The sequence below is a fragment of the Ips typographus genome, linkage group LG2 (genome assembly GCF_016097725.1).
Source record: "Ips typographus isolate SLU linkage group LG2, UJ_Ityp_2.0, whole genome shotgun sequence".
Taxonomy (NCBI): domain Eukaryota; kingdom Metazoa; phylum Arthropoda; class Insecta; order Coleoptera; family Curculionidae; genus Ips; species Ips typographus.
Window position 1 is genome coordinate 15333205 of NC_138423.1, and position 20517 is coordinate 15353721.

The following is a 20517-nucleotide window of genomic DNA, read 5'->3' on the forward strand; positions in this document are numbered from 1 at the left end:
CAAATAGTATGTATTTATGTCAATATTTATCGTTTATATTAAATGCTGATAGTTACAAGCTTCTTTAATGGTATAAAGATGATTTAAATTTACATTTCATGATGAGTTGTCATTAGTTTTAATTACTTAATTTACAACTATTTGTTCATAGGTATGGCAAAAAATCATCACTCACATTGTTTCGTTTTAGGAACGTGAATGAATTGAACATTTGACTTTGATCTTTCAGATTCTCCATGTTGCTAATAGTTTCAAAACTGGTATGAATTTTACCTACATGATTTTTTTGATGTAGGTTTTTTAGTTTTTGGTTCAATTAACAGTCGTAGGTAGTTTCATTGTATTCTGCTTGCAAGGTTACTTTTCCTGTGGCCAGGTGTCCAAAACGGCTTAAATTCAACACCAAACTATTCACTTTTACTTTCTGGTTCCGTGCACTGAGCAATATAGTAACAGCATATGGCCTACATGCCAACCGGTAATACATTTTTCTGCATAGATTAACCACTTGTGCCCACTTACCTTCTTTACACATTTTGTTTTAATTGCTGCAGTTTGCTGTCAAAAACATGCTAAATTATGTAAGGACGGTCGGGTAATATCCACTGAAAACTAATCTAGAAACTTAGGTAACAATGCAACACTAAAGTAGGTTAATATCGTTTATTTAGCAGCGCCACATCACACCGATAGGCGTAAAAAATAGTGTCATACCATATAAACAATGTAAAAGTCCACTTTCGGCGGTTTTTAATAACTATATTTGCTAACCGTGACTCCCACATGTGAATTTTAAATACCAACAAAACATTACGCCGGTATACGTACTAAATGGTTCACACCTACTGGTTCTTTCGGACTGACACGTAACCCTATATTTGGCGTGGTGCCTGGTTAATGTGATCACATTTTTTTTGCACCTGAAATCGATCTGCCTTGATGGAAAAAAGGTCTACTGTACTAACTAATCGAAATCATAGAAAAAATTAATCGATGATAAAAAACACACCTGCTGTGTGCAGTCGATGACACACTAAGATAATATTCATTGTTTCTTAACATGGTCATTCGTATTAACGAGCTTTAGAGTTAACACAAAGATATGCGCCCGTAGATTTTATATTAACTTGAACAATCAGTAATCGTGCTTCTGTTGTATTCAAGCCTACATCATCCAATATCAGGAAGATCTTAGCATATCAAGCATATTCACCAGGTGACATCATAACTTGTTGGAATGTAGTTGAATGATGCCGGGTATTAGTTTCGGAATTCCTTGATCATGTCTTGAGAAATCTGTACACGGATTCAGTAACTGTAAAAAGCCACCTCACAGTTATATACATCAAATTTTTCAAATACATTTTTTAATGCAATGAAACGGGGTGTTCCACGATGAAATCCATCGATCGATATACAAAAGAAAGTATATTCACATTGTTTCAGGAATTTAAAAAACTTAACTTTTTGAACCGGTCGCTGAAGCAATTTGGTCACTTGATTCAATTCAAGGCAATTTATGTATAATATTGAGGTCATACGAGACAGTTTGATGCACATATGCATCAAACATATGAACGCAATAGAACACAAACACTGATATTATGGGGATGTAAGTCCAAAAAATGTTGAACAAACGCACAGTGGTATGTTCTTGCGGATGCCCTCGGTCATAATATGAAAAAGTACTTTTAATAAGTGAAAATTTGCTCCGGTCTCTGTAATTTGGTGAAAATATAGTTTTATCTGTTTGTAAAAAGAAAACACGAGCGCATTTTTAGTAATTCACAATATAATTTCACGGAGAAAGAAACTCAATAACCTTTAAAAATTTTAGTTAATATTTTCTTAAAAGTACCAAGAAGTTTTATGAAAAACTGCAACTAGTTTAACTTTACTAATCGCCAACACAAGTTTTGAAAATTTAAAATAGATATGCGATTTTTTTGGACAAACAAATATTTAAAAAATGCCGTTAAAGAATTTAGAAAAAAACTGAAAGTTTAATTAATAAGTAAAAGTTGTCATTTGGTTTCTCACTCATAAAAAAATTGACAGCTTTTTTCCATCACACACATTCGTTAAATGTATGTCGTAAGATACAAGCAGAGAATATAGGATATTTTCATTAGTGGCTTAAATACGATATAAAATCTAAATAGGCAAATTTCGGCAACTGCTGAAGTATTGATAGATACGAAGAAAGGTTAGAAGTTACATTTCTAAAATTATTGAAAGGTCGCAAAACGTCGCAAAGCTATTTTGTGCATTACTTATTTTTTTAAATATGTCAAAGTCTCAAGGTAAAAACATATCCATAGTTTATATCTTTGGAACTTTTTAAGTGATATTACTTCATTGTAAGAAAAGGTTTTTTACATTAAGGGACTTTATTCAGTCATATAAAAAACTTAAAATTAAAATTTAAAAAAATTTAAAAAATTAAAAAAATTATTAATAGTGCTTCTGAAACTTTATGATAAAAAAATGACAAATCCTTTGATACACAAAAATAATAAAATTTAAATTTTTAGCGAAATGCAAACATAATTTGTTTAGTATTATAAATGACAGTTTTGACGTAACTGTCCACGTGAGAAGTGTCTTAGTATGTTATGGCAACTGTCAAAAATGTCAAACGTTGCTGATTCGTGACGTAAATCTATAAAGTTCAAAACTTGAAACAGATTGTGTGTGGACGGTTTTTATAGCTTTATGGTCAGTATTTTGACAGTTCTGCCGGAAAAGTCAAAGTTGACATTTTCCTAGCACTATGTGACACATGTCATCTACCATACGACTATGGCAACTGTCAAAAATGTCAAATGTTGCTGATTCGTGACGTAAATCTATAATAAAGTTCAAAGGAAACAGATTGTGTGAACGGTTTTCATAGCTTTATGGTCGGTATTTTGACTAATGTCATGATAGGCGAATATCATTCAGAGTAATTTTTTTTTTTAACATCTAGTGCATAAACAAATGTGTAATTCGTTAATAAGCGTAGAATAATTGACTAATAATAGGACGAAATTTAATAAAATATCAAACTTATTGTAGTCTGTTGATATAACCGGAAATGTCAGTTGTATTTTGGCATGCCTATTATATTGTCAAAGTTATGTAGATAAACTCTCTATATCAATAGATGTGAAACACTCTAGATTCCAGGAAATTAAACTACTTATACACGCTAATTAGACTTTGATGGTGTATCTTCTTGTAATTTGATATTTCCTTTTAAAGTCATTTTAGAAAACGTACAGGTGGAAATGATCGTTTTCCCATAAGCGGAAATTCATTAAAAAGTGACGTCAACCTGACGAGAATATTGCGCGAGATCAGGCATCTCCGGATAAGGATTGCACTGGTTACCTCCACAACGAAAACTACCCACACAATCTATTATTATTATTTTATTTTTTTACTCGAGATACTTCGACGATACTATTCTGTCTTATTATCCGCACTGTTATTAAATTAAGCTATTAATCATTCCTTGCAAATTGCTTTGCCTAGTTTACGAAGAAAGCACCGTAATTTTATGTTAACTATTATTGTTGGCTTTTTTTATTACGGCTTAAAATTTAACTGTTAGGTTCAGTTAATCCAATTTTGTTTCGATTTGAGCAATTTCTTCATATTTATGTAACTTAATTCATTAATTTCCATATTATTTAATAATGTTAGACCAGAAACTGCTGACTAACCTGCTTAGAATTGCACTCAAACTATTAGCGAGTGACAGAGAAAAATTACTAAATTATTATTTGTCGACCATTAAAATGTGTGAAATATGACGTACTTGTGGCTCATAAATATGTAATAATTATGAATATTTGCTAGGTAACGACAAACTAGCAATTTTAAACCGATGGTTCTTAAGGTGAATCCGAGGGTGACACATTATTATTTATTTTAAATAAATTATATTGATGGGTTGAACATAAAATCGCAAACGCGTTAAAAAATACAATTTCGGTTAAGTAGTAAAATATTATTTTTGTTATTCTAAACTGTTTTTTTTTTGTTCAGTCTAGAAAACATAATATTTCTTAAAAGGAGAAATTTTAAGATCATTCAAATAAAATGAGTTGTAAACACTAAACTGTTATTTGATGGATCATAATTAAACCCTTATTGTACAGGGTGGGCCAAATTGGCCGCATTTAAATAGGAAGTGCTCTTATTAATAGAGATAGGCGAAAACTGATGTCGGAGTCTGAAGCTCAAATTTGATAAGGCACTTAATGGCAAGAACTGTTGTTTAATATTTGTCATCGTTTGACAGATATAGGGTGTTTCTCAGAACTCGTATTTTTTTTCAAAAATGTCTAGCGTCTTTCTGGTGCATTATTTTTTCAACTTTTTGCGTAGAAGTGTAAATAGTTTTCTTCTATTGGACACGGTTTTTAAGTTACGCGCATAAATTTTTTTTTTTAATAGAACATCCTGTATATTATTTCATTTATGAAAAGATCTTAAAATTACCATTCTAGTAACATACAGTGCGTTTTTTTTAACGTGCAACATAGGATTTCACGTGTTAAGTTTTTAAGCCCATGTTAGACCATGTTATTTTGGAACTACAAGTATAAAACTTGACGGGTGGCTGTTTCGTACCCTGAAGCTTAAGTAATTTTACCAATTCGGCCTAAAAAGTGTATAAAAACCTTGAAAAAAATCATCTTTTTTCGAAAAGGTTTTATCGTTTCATACTCCCTGTATGCATTGTTGTTCTTTGTTGTTTTTGATACTGGCACGGCAGGTAGCAGGTAAAATTTGGCGTAGAAAGTAAAACAGGGTGATCATTAACTTTATATTGTTACGATTACGGCCTACTTTAATACGCGCCCGGCCAGATATTGCGGCGCATCGGTTCCATCCCGAAGTGAGCGCTCGTTAAGAAGTATCGAGCATAGTAGGCCCAGACCGTAACACTATCAAGAAAGTTAAGAACAAAAGAAGTATTTTTATAAGTGAATTGTTCAAAGTGACCTCCGTTTGAAGCCAAACAATCATAAAATGCCCTTTTGACGTTCAAAAGATGTCGGGTCGTGATGCAGTCAAAATATGTCTCTTTACCTGCTACCTGCCCTGCCAGTAACAAAAACAACAAGGAACAACAATGCATACAGGGAGTATGAAACGATAAAATCTTTTCGAAAAAAAATGATTTTTTTCCAGTTTTTAATCACTTTTTAGACCAAATTGGTAGACTTACTTAAGCTTCAGGGTACTAAAGACACACCCGTCAAGTTATAGACTTGCAGTTCCAAAATAACATGGTCTAACATGAGCTTAAAAATTTAACACGTAAAATCATCCTATGTTGCGCGTTAAAAAAAACGCACTGTATAACACTTGATATTTCAAAATTATGTCTTTTTAACGATTTTTTTGTGCGTATCTCAAAAACCGTGTCTAATAGAAAAAAAACTATTTAAACTACTGGATTCTACGCAAAAAGTTGCTGTAGAAATGAAAAATAATGCACCTGGAAGTTTTGAGGAAAAGTGCGATTTCTCAGATCCTTTCTCGGTCAAACGATGAAGAACGGTTTTCATCATTTCAGTTTTGTATCAAATTTCACCTTCAGACACCGACATCAGTTTTTGCCTATCTCTATTAATAAGAGCACTTCCCATTTAAGTACGTCCAATTTGGCCCACCCTGTACATAAAGAACACAAAATCCCGTTATAACAAAGCAGAAACTGTCACTTTGATACTCCTATGTATAGAATACTATTCCTAGTGGTAGATTGTAGCTGTCGGGGTGGCCTTGTAGCCTACTGTGCGCTCTGTTACTAGGATCTGGGCTGAGATTAGTATCAGACTTATCACAGCTCCTCTTCCAGCTTCAAGGCCTTAATAAAGGCCAGCAGCTGAGTCGGTTTTAGAGAAGAAATCTCTCTATCATTAGTGATGCTGCTACCAAAGAAGTTGCTTCTATATGTTTGAGACTGCATTACATTCACAAAGCAGGTATTCAGGAATCTCCTCCTGATGACTGTCTCCGTGTTATGCTAGGCCTATCTACTTCAGGTGGCCTGTCAAAAGTGACAATCTCCTGAGAGGAAACGTGTGAGTGAGTGTAGGTTTCTTTTGCTCAATTTTCAAGTAGTATTCACTTCTTCCCCGGTTGTAGCAAAGAAGTCACTTAGAATGCGCCAATCTAGTGAGTTGCGCCCAAAGCTTAGCTTTTGTGTGCTCTTCCTCCAATTTGAGCTTGTGTTTACAGGTGTCACAGAAGGGTTTTGGTTCTGTAACAGGAGCCCCGGCCTATTTTTTAAGCCAAAAATGTTGGCATTCTCATTTCCTTCAATTGCTCACTGCTTCTGGAACCCACAACAAGGTGACTTTACTATTTTTGCCTAGTTCATTGAGTTTGCCTATACATTCCCATACCATTTTAGAGCTGACTTTGGTTGACCTTAGCTATTATGGCTGCTTGGCTATCGGTCAGAACTGCAATATCCTGTCAGGTCCTTAATATAAGTTATCTTTAGAAAATCTCGAAAAACGCTTAAAATGAGTAAAAATTGGCCTAAATGCAACCCAATCAATATCTTGAATTAGCTTCTTTTGAGGTCTCCTGATCATCCTAAAATCTCACCTTGACAAACACTAGAAAACTGAAAAAATGCGATTTTCCGATTTTCGTGAGCTTATACTAGTTTTCTGAGAGCCAGGGAGGGATAGTGAGTGTAAAAAAAATCCTACTCGGGTGCGGTAAAGTGCACGTTTCCATACTCATTTGAGTGCGGAAAAGTAACATTACCGCACTAGTGTAGTGGCTCGAGCGCATTAAAGACATACTTTTTGCGCTGAATACATAAATAGCTATTCCAGCCACTTTTCCTTCTGGATTTGTTTTTTTTTCACTGTACTTCAAAGATACCTATTTTGAACACAGAATTACTCTATTTAAGACGACTCGCATTGTTTTACGAAACTGATTAAATCGCCAAAATAGCCTGACATATTAATTGATCCGTTAAGCTGACAATAGCTGGTAGTACGATGTTATAAAACACACATTCTTTGTCGATCTTTGTCTAATGAAATGAGATAAAGGATGTGACTCAACAGTTAGAAGTCACTGAACAGAGAGTACAACATTTTAAGTAGAACTTAAGCTATGTTGAGGTTTGAATGTGCCAGACAGATCAGGTGCAAAATAATACAGTCTAAACTAAACTTATCTCTCTCTCTCTGGTCCATTTCCCTTAGAAGGTGTGATTAGTGACTATGATGCTCCTGTAGCAGTATTTATGGTATTTTACTTTGAAAGTATCTATTTTTCTTCAGTGACTCGTTATTTTTTTGTTCTGTCTATGTATTACTTAATGTATGTCGTCTTCTTCTTACCGGACCCGTCATAAACTTCTATAGTTATACCTCTTGCCCTGTTTCGTTGTTAAGAGTGTTTTGCCACTTTTATGGTATATTGAGAAAAAAATCGACATTCTTGTTGTCTTTTTTAGATTATTTCAGATATTATCTCTGTCGTTTCACGTGTGTTTTCTTGTAATTCAGTTTCTCGTGGTATAATCAAAAGTGCGACACTACCAATACCATAGAGAATTACATCAAAACCAAAACTGCCCACCACGTCGTACGTTTGTCCCATATGTGGGTACGCTGCCGCCCATTCTTTCCATCCAAGCAGACCGTTCTAAGCAGCAGTTTTGCAGTCAGTTGTCCGGCGATTGTCGGAACGGTCGAACAAACGTAATTAGTGCGCGTGCGCGTCGATCCGTCAGTGCTCCAGGCTACCACTAGATCGTGGTTATTCACAAAACGTGCCATATAATTGAACTTTTCTGTAAGTGGCGGGTAATAACGGCACATTATCTTGTACATAGTCGGTGGCTGGCCGTATAGCGGCATTCTTGGCCGAAGGGCGACACTGAATGGCCGTTCTTCGTAGATTGGGATGCCCGATAGTTATTGTTCTACGGTCTGCCCATGTTGCGGTAATCAGCTTGGGAAGACCCCCGGCTTTGTTTCTTCGAAGGTCGTGGGCTCCTAAACCGGAAAATGTATGCGAAAATTGGGTTTTGGGCAAGTTTTTGTGGTGTGCGGACGATGTCCCGTTCTTATGTGTCTGTTCAGAGATAACTTTCCAGGTGAAATTGAATTTGGTGAATAAAATTCTGGTACTTTTTCTTTGGTCACAATTTATTCGGAAAAATAGGTAGTAGCACAAGAATTTTTACGACAAAATTTGAACCGGACAGAAAATAAACTGATGATGAAAAGAGAAGGATTACTTTTATTATAGAGAATACCAAACAGTCGTTTCCGTTTACAATACTTTCTTCATTCTATTTGAATCAAAAACTGTCATATAACATAAAACCAATTAATTTTAAGTAGTCATTAAAATACCATAAAAACTCATTATGTCAAAATATCAGATTTACTGCAGAGGACTGCCAAGTCGTTGACCCTGTGACAGGAATATTAAATCCTTATCTTTCTTATGGTCAATCTCTCCGTTTATAGGTAATTTTACCTTAAAAGCCTACATATTTGGACAGTTTTAACATTGATAAGAGATTTTAGCAAAAATAAGATAAAAGGTCATATAAACACAGGAACTCAAACTCAGTTAAACTCAGAAGTTGCTCCTACTTTGCTCATAAAATAGGAGAAAAAAATCATAAAACTTGAGGCATTTACCGTTGAAGTTTTTATTGATACGGATGCTAAAGTACTTTTGCTTTAATGTTTGTAGTTTACTAATGTAAAAGAAACGTTTAAAGAAGTTATTAAATAATAATTAAAATAGTTGTCGACCTGCTGTTTAATGTAATTCAAATAATTACCCCCTGAAGTTTTCAATTATTTTCAAAGCTTTCTTTCAATAGTCCTATCACTGAAGAGTGTCCATTTTTTTTGTATTTTTACGTCCAGTGGTGACCCACTTTGTTATTTAGACACAATCAGTTCATGGTCTTTTTTACTAATGAATACCAGTTTTCGTAAATTAATTTCGGTGCTAATAAATTTGCAATAAACTAAATGGAACGTGAAAAACCGAAAAGCTGAACTATTAAGCTATCATAAAGTTAATGAACTAGAACTATAATTTTTTCAACTAAAACACAATTACTCTTGGTTATTTTTTGTTGATCAAAATCATAGGCAAATATAAAACAGGATTTGTTCAAGCTATGTTAAGTCAAAAAACTATTGTGACTATGTCTTCAATGTTACAAGTTTAGAAATTAATAATGTTATTTTATCCTAAAAATTTATTTCTGTACAAAAATTGCTTATTTTTTGCAAAACTACTGGATTACAGCATACAGCATTATTGTTCCAAATGTCTACTCAATTGCTACAACCACAATGTGTTGCTTTTTTTAATTATAATATTAATGAGTGCTAAATAGCTTCGGTTAATTCTACCTTAAGTGTGCTAAAAATTCACTTTTGCGTTAATTAATTGTGTTATTTATATTTTTTTTTGTGCAACCTTTTATGGTTTGGACGGACAACAAAAACCGCTACATTCATTATTGTGTGCGACACCATATTGAAGTTGAGTTTTTTTGTCAAATCTTGAGACATTGCCACATTGACATTTGAACATTGAACAACCAGCAATTTCTGTGCTTTTTGTGCTGGTTTTTTAATAGTAGTGATTAGACTTTTAATGAGTTTTTAAGCCAATTCCTCAAGTACTTACTATTTAGTTTTTTTGTTGCTCTGGAAGAGTAGTTTAAAGTACAAAATTAAAGAAAACTTTTCGCACTATCATCGACTAAAAACTCAAATATAATTTGAAAAATGTGCTCTAATTAATAAACAATGTTGACATTCTTCATTGCGTTATTTTTATATAAATATAAAATAATAATTGTCATTTTCATCACTAAACAGTGTTAATTATAATATCATTTCATATTCAACTGACACCACTTAGCTAAAAAATGCGGATTCACGATCCACTTATACAAAAACATTTCTTAATGTCACCTTCATTAAATTCCGACCTTTTTCATTATCGGATTTTTGAAGATTTTTACGACGGCCTCATTGCCACTACCATCAACAGGTAGAATTTAGGCAGATACGTCTGGTTTAAACTTAACTGATTAGCCCCATTTAACCAGTACGTTGTTGGTTAAATAACCAATTTTCCCGCTGATTCTTCATGGCTGTAAACATATGATCATGTGGGTGTACGCAGTTTAATGATCTTGTATTAAACAAGTTAAACCCTTAATCAACCACACTCATATCATACACGTTGAGCACTGTTGAATGGGTTTTTTGTTTGAATCGTAATATCATTCAGTTATCACACTTGTTTTAATAATCTAAATAATATGCAAAGCATTGGACTGATAATTACTTGATATATGATAATTTATACCACTACCTCGTAAAAATGAGTTGAATATTAAAAAAATGTTAATATTGACGTACAACATAGTTTCTTCATGACGTCATTCAAGGATATTAGAAATTTTTGTTCTCAGGATTTTTTAAGTGCATCTTCTATGACTTCATATCCTTTTTCTGGGGATGATTTTATTTCAAATGCAGGAAGACATTCCACGTTTTCGTGTAAACAGAAACCAGTTTCCTCGATGCAGCCATCGATATACGTTTACCAATCATGTCTAAATTGAGCGGTGTTTCGTTATCAAACATCGGTTGGATCATTGCCATTTTTGGCGAATATTCGATCATCTTGCTGTTAAGCTAATATTATTTTAGCGATAAGGTTTAAAATTTCCGAAGTGGGCCATTTAGTAAAGTAATCAAACAATATTGTATTGAGAAGAAGGTGTACTCTAATTCGAGTAAATAGCAGTAATCACTTAAGAAATCACAATAACGAGCCAGAAACTCGTAAATTTTAAGTTTTTATTGTTACAAGAAAAAGTTTGAAACTTTGTTTCTTTTATGTAAACAATTCAGATAATGATCAATCAAGTGAAGTTTAAAATAAATCAGAGTTATTTTTGCTAGTGCTCCGATCGATATGAAAGCAGAGATGGTTGTTCTTTAATTTGTCTTTGTTCCAATTGAAGCAGCAAAGTATGTCAGAAAAACGTGTTTTTTTTTTTGGATCTCAAATAGTGGGAAACGGTCATTGAGAGCTCTCGGAAAATTGGCATAAGCTCAGGAAAATCGCGTTTTTCGAGTTTTTGCCCTATATTTTAGCAGTAAGCAGAAATTTTCGGTGTTTTTATCACTGTGAGGTTCTAGTATGGTTGGAGAACCTTAAAAGAAGCCAACCCACGATTTTGAATGGGTTACCTAACCCATAATCTAGTTTAATTATGCCATTTTAAATTGCTTTTTACGATTTTTACCAATTTTGGAGCTCTTGCTGTAAGAAAATTTGCTGTTGCCTATTTTCAATAACTATTGGTTTACAGCAACAAAAGGAGAAATAAGAAATAAAAAAAAGAAATTGCTCTACAGAACCACTAATAATATTACATGTAGAGCCAAATATTAAATTACTGCAGTTAAAAATATTGTCAATAGTCTCGTTTTTGACAAAAATTTGTAATTTACTTGTAGATTTTACGTTTGCTCAGTGTTATTCATTAACCTGTGTTGTTTTTATTCTTGCAAAATTGGTAACATCGCAATTTGTTATAACAAAAAAAAAATATATTAAAAAATTATTAGTTATCTTGAAAAAAACGATTACAATGGGTAAAAATTGGCCTAAAATGGACTAATTTAAGTAGGTTATGGGTTGGGCAACCCAACTAAAATCTTGGGTTAGCTTTTTTTAAAGTCTTCTGACCCCCATAACATTGACCAAAACACCGAAAATTTCTTCTCGCAAAAATGTAGGGCAAATTTTGGCAAAAACTTAAAAAGTGCCATTTTCCGATTTTTCTGGGCTTATTCCAATTTTCCGAGAGCTCCCAATGGCCGCTTCCCAAATTTGGGACTCAAGGAACCCAAAAAAACACTTTTAGTCGATGAGAACAAACATTACCCAAATTTTGTTACGTAGTGAATCAAATAAATACAGTGTGACCAAGATTCAATTATCTATATAGGAATCTCGCTTATACTGCAAAGGCTAAGATATTTCTATCTTGTTTTCAATTCCGACGTTTCGGTTTCGAGATACTATCATCAACTTCTTTTTTCCTTACGCATTTCGTTTTTTATGTCGTAAAAAAGATCACGTTTTTAATTTCAAAATTTTATATTGCACACGGAAAAAATAAATTAAAAAAAGAAAAAAGTAGTTTCTTCCTAAGTTGACTTTGGCCGAAATTTGCAATAAAAAACAAAATAGTGCTCAGTCATTATCATTTTCTTTAAAACATCTCTAAAATAATTCCAAAAAATTAAACTAAATAAATGTTCTTCAAACTTCAGTCAACGTGCGGGAAAGTATCATTTTTCTGCACTTGTTAGGAAAATATCTAAATCACATGAAAAATGTGTTTTCGTTTTTTTTTTTGATTTTGGAGATATTTGATAAATATCCTACAACTACGTTAATGCGGATAATAAATCTAACCTAGTACAAAATCTAATAAAGATCTAAACTGACTACCAATCTAATTAAACGCAACTTAATTTGTGTTTGTTTTATTCAGAAATTCTACCATGTGTACTTCTGGTTATCATTTCAAAGAGTATTTAGGTATTACTCTTTCTCGGAGTCGGAGAACATTTGCAAGAGACTCAAACTCATAATTCTCATTTTTAGCATGCCCTCAAAGATACAAATCTAAGAGCGATATATCTGGAAATCTAACTGGCCATGAGATGAAACTGTTTTTAATGCAATAAATAAAGCCAACCTAGAAAGTAAACATTTTCTAGCTTTTTTAATATCAAAACCATTTTTTTTTTTCTAATATGTAATATCATTTTAAAGCAGATAATAAGTAATAAATAAGAAAGCGTTTATAGAAAAATGTCTATTTTTTTAAATTAGCGTTGATACAGGATTTTCTTGAAAATTATTATTTTTGATTTCAGAAAACATGAATTTCACATAAAATATCCTGATTTTCGATTGAAAATCAGCGAGAAAAACTAATTATTTAGACATTGCCTCTGTGAAAAAGCCTTTAAACAGCAAATTTTGCTCCCATTTCGGTCAGAGCAGCAAAATCGAAAAATAAATTGACACACATTGTTTTCAAATTATACTGTGTGATGGTTAGGGTTTAATTTTAAAGACTTAATTGCTGTTTAAAAAAAAATACAACACTCCTATTCAAAGTTGCAATAAGTTTGGCAATTCGTTTCGTAGTTGTTCCAAAAGCTGTTATTCAGTCCTATAAACTTCCAGTTGTCTTATTTGACCTGTTCTGAATTTCAAGGTGGTTCCCATCAGACACCCCTTTTAGAATTGAATCCCCTGTTTGTATATCTTATTGAATCACTAAAGCTTGAACCAGTTACTATTAAACAATCGGACTGAAAAACAGTAGAGTGACATAACTAATTCTTAATAACTTGTAAGTTATCCTCATCCAGGCAATTGATATAATGACGCCGGACACGAACGTACACCTTAACCGTTTTACAGCCGAGAGAAATCGATTTTTAATTATATTGGGTTTTAAGTAGTGGATTTCTAGGATTTCCGTAGCGTGTTTCGTCAATGCAAATCGGTTATTATGGTTTTGAAATGTGCGTCGTCCTTTGTCCTCGCTTTTGGTCAGCCACTCTATAACTGTTCAACTGTACCAACTTCCTGTTAACTCTAACCGGGAGTCGGTACGGATGGCTTTAGCCTTAGCTGATTTATGTGGTTTTATTTGCAGATATATCCGCGATTAGTGTTCAGTGATACCGACTAGCAGCAACGATACATTCCTCGAAAGACTTTATTTTGCGACTAACCTAACACTATTACACATAGAGCTGGCTTTGAGTCGCTCTACCTAACATAACGTAAAAAATAAAATTAAAAGTGAAGCCGATGTGCGTACTGGTGTAAAATGTCCACGCAAAACTACTACAAAGAGAAACTGGGGTTTGACCCCCGGGACTCCATCTACAACGATGCACCTCCTCAAAAATACCGGAGGACCGAGGACGTACCACAAGGGTACGAGGAGAATCTCACTAAGTTCAAAGGTACTATATGGGACTTATTTATTCAGGCTACTTCAGGTACGGTGGTGGGTTTTTAATGTCAGGCATGGTGTTCGTGTATGTTTTTTTTATTAATTAACTCGATATTTTGTTTCACTATTTTTTTTATTGTAAATATTAACAATTGGGTGCTTTTTTTTGTATCTGAGGCTCAAATTTGACCCCAAACTGCCTACATCTGCCAAACTATGAAAAAAAAAAACATTTTTGTTGTTTTTTATAGTTTTCTTCTGTGCTTCTAGCAGTTTCCACTCAATAGTGACCCGTTTGGCCTACTCTGTACAATTCTGAACTAATCAAAATAGTCTGTTAAATCATAACGCCCTAAGTGCTTCATACAGATGTAAAGTAAAAACACGTTGCCCGTCTAAAGAGTATGTACACATAAGATTGAAAACACGTTATTCTTTATGATGCCGCGACCCCGTAACTTATTCATCCGGATAACTAGCGATAAAACATGAATAACACCATTCTTTGGACGCATCTGCGAAGAACAACATTAGGAGCCTGGTGCCTGTAACAGTTAGAGAAAAAAAACGTTCAATCTGCCGCAGCACCTCTGTTTACTGTCATAATCGATTATGAAGACAGCACGGAATTACTGTACAGAGTGAGTCAACGATAGAGAGAGATACCGAGTATATCCATTATCTAAAACTTATGTATTTAACTTTTTTTTGTATTTCTCGAAACAAATGTACAGGGTGTTCCAAATTCGAGCCACATCATTGGGATCTCAGCAACAGAAAGAGTTATGGAGTCGGTTAAATTGGGGCAAAGTTGCGCAATTTAGAGTTCAATAAATACCGTTTTAACATTTGAAAAATTTCAATTGCTTTATTATTAAAAATTCAAATCAATCGATTCACGAAATATTGAAAAATCGTTTTTAATTTGTTTTGAGCTTATTTGAAGAGATAATTCAAAGTGATTGACACTTCGTCATTGCAACTTTTTCTGCTCTATAAAACCATCATCAACTTTACTTTTTAAATAAAAAATCCGGACCTGGATTTTTTATTTTGATCGCTCTCTTTAATATAACTAAACAATACGGTTTGTAGTATGACATATTTTGCAATTACAGTCTAGCTAATAATTGTTTTTCTATTAAATTTATTAAAACGATGTTTCAAAGTTTCGTATTTTTCTTGGATATCTCCGGAAAATATCGAAATTTTTCAAATGTTAAAACGGTATATTATTGGACTCTAAATTGGGCAATTTTGCTCTAATTTAACCCATCCCGTATCTCTTACCGTTGCTGAGATCTCAATGATGTGGCTCGAATTTGAAACACCCTGTACATTAGAAAAACAAACAGTGTTACAGAAAGTATGTACATACATCGATTTTAGTCAAAGCAAAAAGTCAATTATTTGTTAATGTTACAGTAAACCAACTTTTTTGAATACTGCAAAGAATTATTGTATACATTTAGATTAGACACTTAAACGGTACAAAATTCACTTTGGACCACCCTGTATAATATAAACCAGGCTTCTTGGTCAGTGCACTTAACACTTAAGTTTAACATTTCTCATCCAATTCTTTATTCTGATATAAACTGCTGAGCAATTGAAACAGACCGCAGAATTTCTGTAAAATATTTTGAAATGAAAACAAAACAAACAAAAATAAAAATTTTAAACAACATTTTTAAACCAATTTATTTGTTTTAACCGGTTTTAAATTATGACTTTTTTTCCTTATATCATAGAGGAAACATTTTTGGTGCCAAAAATATATTCTCTAATTTTAGTGCCTTTTCTTCTGTAAATTTAAAAAAAAATTCTTTTTTTTAGTCTGGTACAATTTTTTCGCCCAAAAGTTTCAATTTTTACTGCATTTTTTTTCTCTTTTTCTCTTGTTTTAATCTTACAGAAAAAAAAAACAATTTTAGTCTGTTATATTTTGTAATTTTCACGCTTTTACTTCTTCTTTTCTTTTGTTTTTTCAATTCTTCTTTTTTAATCTACTGAACTATCATTCTTGACGCAAATATTATATCCTGTAATGTTGACCCCTTTTCTTTTTTTCTTCTTCTCTCATTCAATTAAATTTTTCTTTTTTTTTAATATAGATAGAATACAATTTTTGTTAAGTGTTAAGATAACCTCTAGTTTTGATACCGTTTCTTCTCTCCGGTCAATTCTTCCACTCAGCTTGGTAAAACTACGAGTTTTGGCGTCAATGTTATATCTTCTAACTTGGGTGCCTTTTCTTCTTTTTCATTAATTTCTCTCCTTTTAAATCTTCTTTCTAAATTTTCTTTTTTTTTTAATTTCACAGGAAAAAACAAATTATGAAAATTTTTTTGTCCAATTTCGCTTTTCTTCCTCTCTTCCTGTCTCATTTTAGTTCTTCTTTTAATCTGGTAGAAAACTCGTTTTTACCGCAAACAATATATTGTCTAATTTTAACGCCTTTTCTTCTTCTAATCTCCTTTCAATGCTATTTTTTTATCTGACAGAAAATTATTTTTTGATAAACAAATTATGTTGTCTAAGTTTGGTGCCTTTTTTGTCTTTTCATGTCTTATTTTAATTCTTTTTGTTAATCTGGTAACCTTTGTTTTTGTGAATCTTGCATTCTGAATATTTTACACCAGTATTTATTCAAAAATATTTTGGTAATTACTCACTTTCCGAGAAACAAGCTGAATTTCTGATGTACAGTGTATTTTTTTCATAAAATGTGGATTTTTTCGAAAACAGGTTGCAGTAATTAAAAACAGCCAAGCTTGTCTTTTTAAGCTTTGACTTAGGTTATACTCATTTGGTTAAAAAACAATCGAAATAAGTTTTCCTAGATTCTCGAAGAAGAGTAAAATTTCTTAGAAATGCATTGCATTGCAACTTATAGTTTAAAACATGGTTTATTTTTTATGTAAACTTCATTGTTCTTCAAAGTCACGCTCAAATTGCATTGACTTGACAGGAATGTCATAATATCGGGCTTGCTTGGTATGCTAGATCGATATGAGAAAAAATATTTGAAAATTATTTTTCCAAAGTATAAAAAAAATAACATTGCGGCCACTCTCTATAATACAGCGTCAAGGATCGGAAAGGCCACTATGGGGATCTCGAAAACGGTTAGAAATATAGCTTTGGCCTAAATGGGAGAAAAGTTGCGTAATCATGACCTTAATAAAAGGAGATTTAGAAAACATGGACTTTTTTCCGTTTTTGAAAAAAAGTGAATTTGTTGGTTATATTTTTTGGGGCGTTAATATTAGACCGAGACCAAAACTAATGACACTTCAGCAACTTTTAAAGTTCCAATATTAACGTCACAAAAATAATGTTAAATCAAAAAATTCAATTTTTTTAAAAAATATCTTTTTTTTTCTTTCTTAATGTCATTTTATTGAGACTATGATTACGCAACTTTTTGCCCATATAACCATAATTGTATCACTAACCATTTCCAAGATCCCCATAAATACTACTTTGTACACAGTGTATAAATCAGGTTTACGGTTCTTGGCAGTAAACTTTTTTTTAAGTTTTTATAGTTTATGAATTTATGTTTTTTATTTCGATTATTCAATCACTAGCTATTATAAGAGGGCCAGCTTTATGCTGTTCTAGTATCTTTTCGCTATAAGGTCGTAAATTTTGTAAATTGCAAAAAGTGCAAATTTAAGTTCTAAAGTAAATATTTGTCTTACCATAATTAGTTTCACTTTTTTCAAGTACCGTTTTCAGTCTTTATTTTCTGAGGCACCTTAAGAAGTCCATGTTAAAATAATGCAATATCAACCTGTCAAATGTGACAATTTTTAGATGTTCAGAATATTGTATCTCAGTCCTCTTTCCAACTTTATTTTTTGATGTAGTTTTTGGGTTTAGAACGGGTGTTGGTTTCAAAATATTTTTGCTTTTTATAATTGTTCATTTGCTTCAATTAATGTGTTTTTGACGTTGTTTGTGTGTTGCAACAAAATAATATACCTATTTAGTCATTCTTGCTAAAATAATATTTTTTTTATTACTATCATTAACTGTACTTCAGTGTGTGATTTGTGTTCATTTATGTCGATTATCCCTTATTGGGAGATTTTATAAGTACGTAAAATCATCCATTATTTAAGGCGAAAATCAACTTTCGACCAATTAATTTAATAAAACCAAAGGCGTAACTTGAATGCAATTCCGGACACCAGACCACCCCGAATAAAGCGCATTTTTGACACGCCTTTTCTCCGTTTTCAGACGAACGAGACGCCGTCCAAAAGAAAACATTCACAAAATGGGTCAACAAACATCTGAAAAAGGTAAGTCAACGTTTTGTGTAACGCCCGTAAGGTTACCACACCATATACGAATAAGTTTGCGAAGAAAATTTTTAATTTATGGGCTCGATCAGCGTTAAATCCGGAGAAATCGGAGGACAACTTCACGCACAAGCCAACATTGTAAAAGTTTTGTGTTAAGGGTCGCGCTAACATTTTGTGTAATCAGTGAACGGTTAAGTTAACACCTGATTTGATATTCAGTAGGCCATAGGGACTTAGTCTGGTGGAAACGGAGGCCTTTCTCCTTGACCTTCCGCGTTTTGTTCTCACTGCCGTCGTATTGCATAGATTCCCATATTACAAGTTCGCATTGTACTTGGATTTTCTGATACCGTTACCTCATATAAATTACGTGGATTTGTAATACCGGTGCTTTAATTTTACTTGGATGTCATTTGCATGCTATGTCACCTTGGAAACAGTCGTAAACTACAAGAATAAGGGTCAAGATCTGGCGAAATTGACAATTGGCCTTAAAGCGGCCGAAAAAATCTCATTAGTCGATTTTTATTTGTTGTCCTGCCTCGTGTATTAATCCCACACCATATACGGAGTACGTAAATAGGGTTGGTTACATTGTAATGCGTAATACGTAATACCCAATTCGTAATTTTTGACGTGTGATTATGAAAAGTTTTAAAATTTATGTTTTAAAGTTGAAAGTTTAGCAGACATAGTATTATAAGGTATTATTATAACATTACGTTTTTTTTATGTTTCACCTATACATTATGAATAAATAATACCTTGGGAACGGTGTAGGTTATACTGTTCATAACGCCCTGAAACCTTTTTCAATTATGTCTGTTTATTTAATTATTTTGATGTTGCTGTTTGTTTATTTCATCATCTCACGTTCAAGTATATTCACTTATACCACAAACAACCAAATTAATACAATAAAACTAACTAAACTTTATTTCCAAAATAAAAATTACAACTTCCAAAGGGTCCGGAAAATAATGAAGAACCAACAACAGAATGGTCCGAAACTCTAGTAATGACTAGAATGATTTGTTCTGAGTCTCGCATATGTTTGAAATCGATTCTTCCAGTGTTTTCTCATATTGATATAATTTTATCGAAGAATTTCCTTTTGCATTTCCGTGCGAAGACACCGAACTTGCTATCATTTGAGCAACCTTGTTTTTTGAAGAAATACTTTATTCAATATATCCCTCTGTAACCACTTTCCATGTCGTTTTAGAGTCTCAAATGTAGCTAGCCTCTGCTCCAACAAGAAGAGTAGATGATGACGAGAATTTCAAGTACTTTGCTATAGCTGTCGGTACACTTCCTGTCGTATTCTTACCCACTGGCTGTACTGTTTAGCGACCTTTACTTTATATGTAAGAAAGAATCTTCGCTCTTTTATTCCTTTAGGTCTTAGTGCTGCATATCTTCTTATCATACTTAGAACACCTATGTTTTCCTCGTCGGAAATAGTAAAACTTTTTAAATGTTTTAATTTCTGGCACTTTTACAAATGAATGTCATCAGGAGCACTTTCCAGAAATTTCGAAACTTGTTCTCTTTCTAAAACTTTGGATTTTTTCGGAACATATCCTTTTGACTTTCCTTCAAAAATTATATCAAACGTTGAAATTGAGGAATGACTATATTTTCATGAACTATCAGCGTAGATCTAAGAATTGAGTACTTGTGAGTTAGGAGTATAAATTTATGTATTGAAATTATGATAATATTTTCAACTTACCAGCTCTTGGATATACGCCATTAAAACAAATTCATTAATATTACCAATGGCATTTTTTGTCTCCATAGGAATTTTGATTTAATAACTCTCTTTTTTTCTACTGATGTCACATTTTAATGAAGATTTCTGGTGCTTTAATTATTAGAGAAGATAAAAGTTTTAAAAAACGAACTATCGAAATGGGTTTTCCAACGGTTTATAACTTTTGATTGGTCATATACTATGGCTTCTGCAGAGGAAAGTGCAAAGGACCTCTAAATGCTACTGACAATCTTCTAAAAAGTGCCACAAGCTTCTAAAAGTAACTTTAACCTTCCAAAAAATGTTTTAAATTGTCAGCTGCTTCTAGAACCATTTTGGAAGTACCAGTCCCTAAA

General features: G+C 32.8%; 1 protein-coding gene across 44 annotated transcripts in view; it reads left to right on the forward strand.

Moving 5' to 3' along the window:
- shot (dystonin-like protein short stop) overlaps positions 1-20517 on the forward strand; it is a 203854-nt gene that overhangs the window by 53968 nt on the left and 129369 nt on the right. For 31 of the 44 annotated variants that reach the window (XM_081973590.1, XM_081973591.1, XM_081973576.1 and 28 more), the window contains exons 2-3: positions 13784-14135; positions 18341-18402. In XM_081973590.1, coding sequence (XP_081829716.1) covers positions 13961-14135; positions 18341-18402 — 237 coding nt within the window. In that variant the 5' untranslated portion in view covers positions 13784-13960. Of the gene's footprint in view, positions 1-7678; positions 7831-13783; positions 14136-18340; positions 18403-20517 lie in introns of those variants that run through there. The other 13 variants (XM_081973581.1, XM_081973574.1, XM_081973608.1 and 10 more) reach the window with 3 other exon arrangements.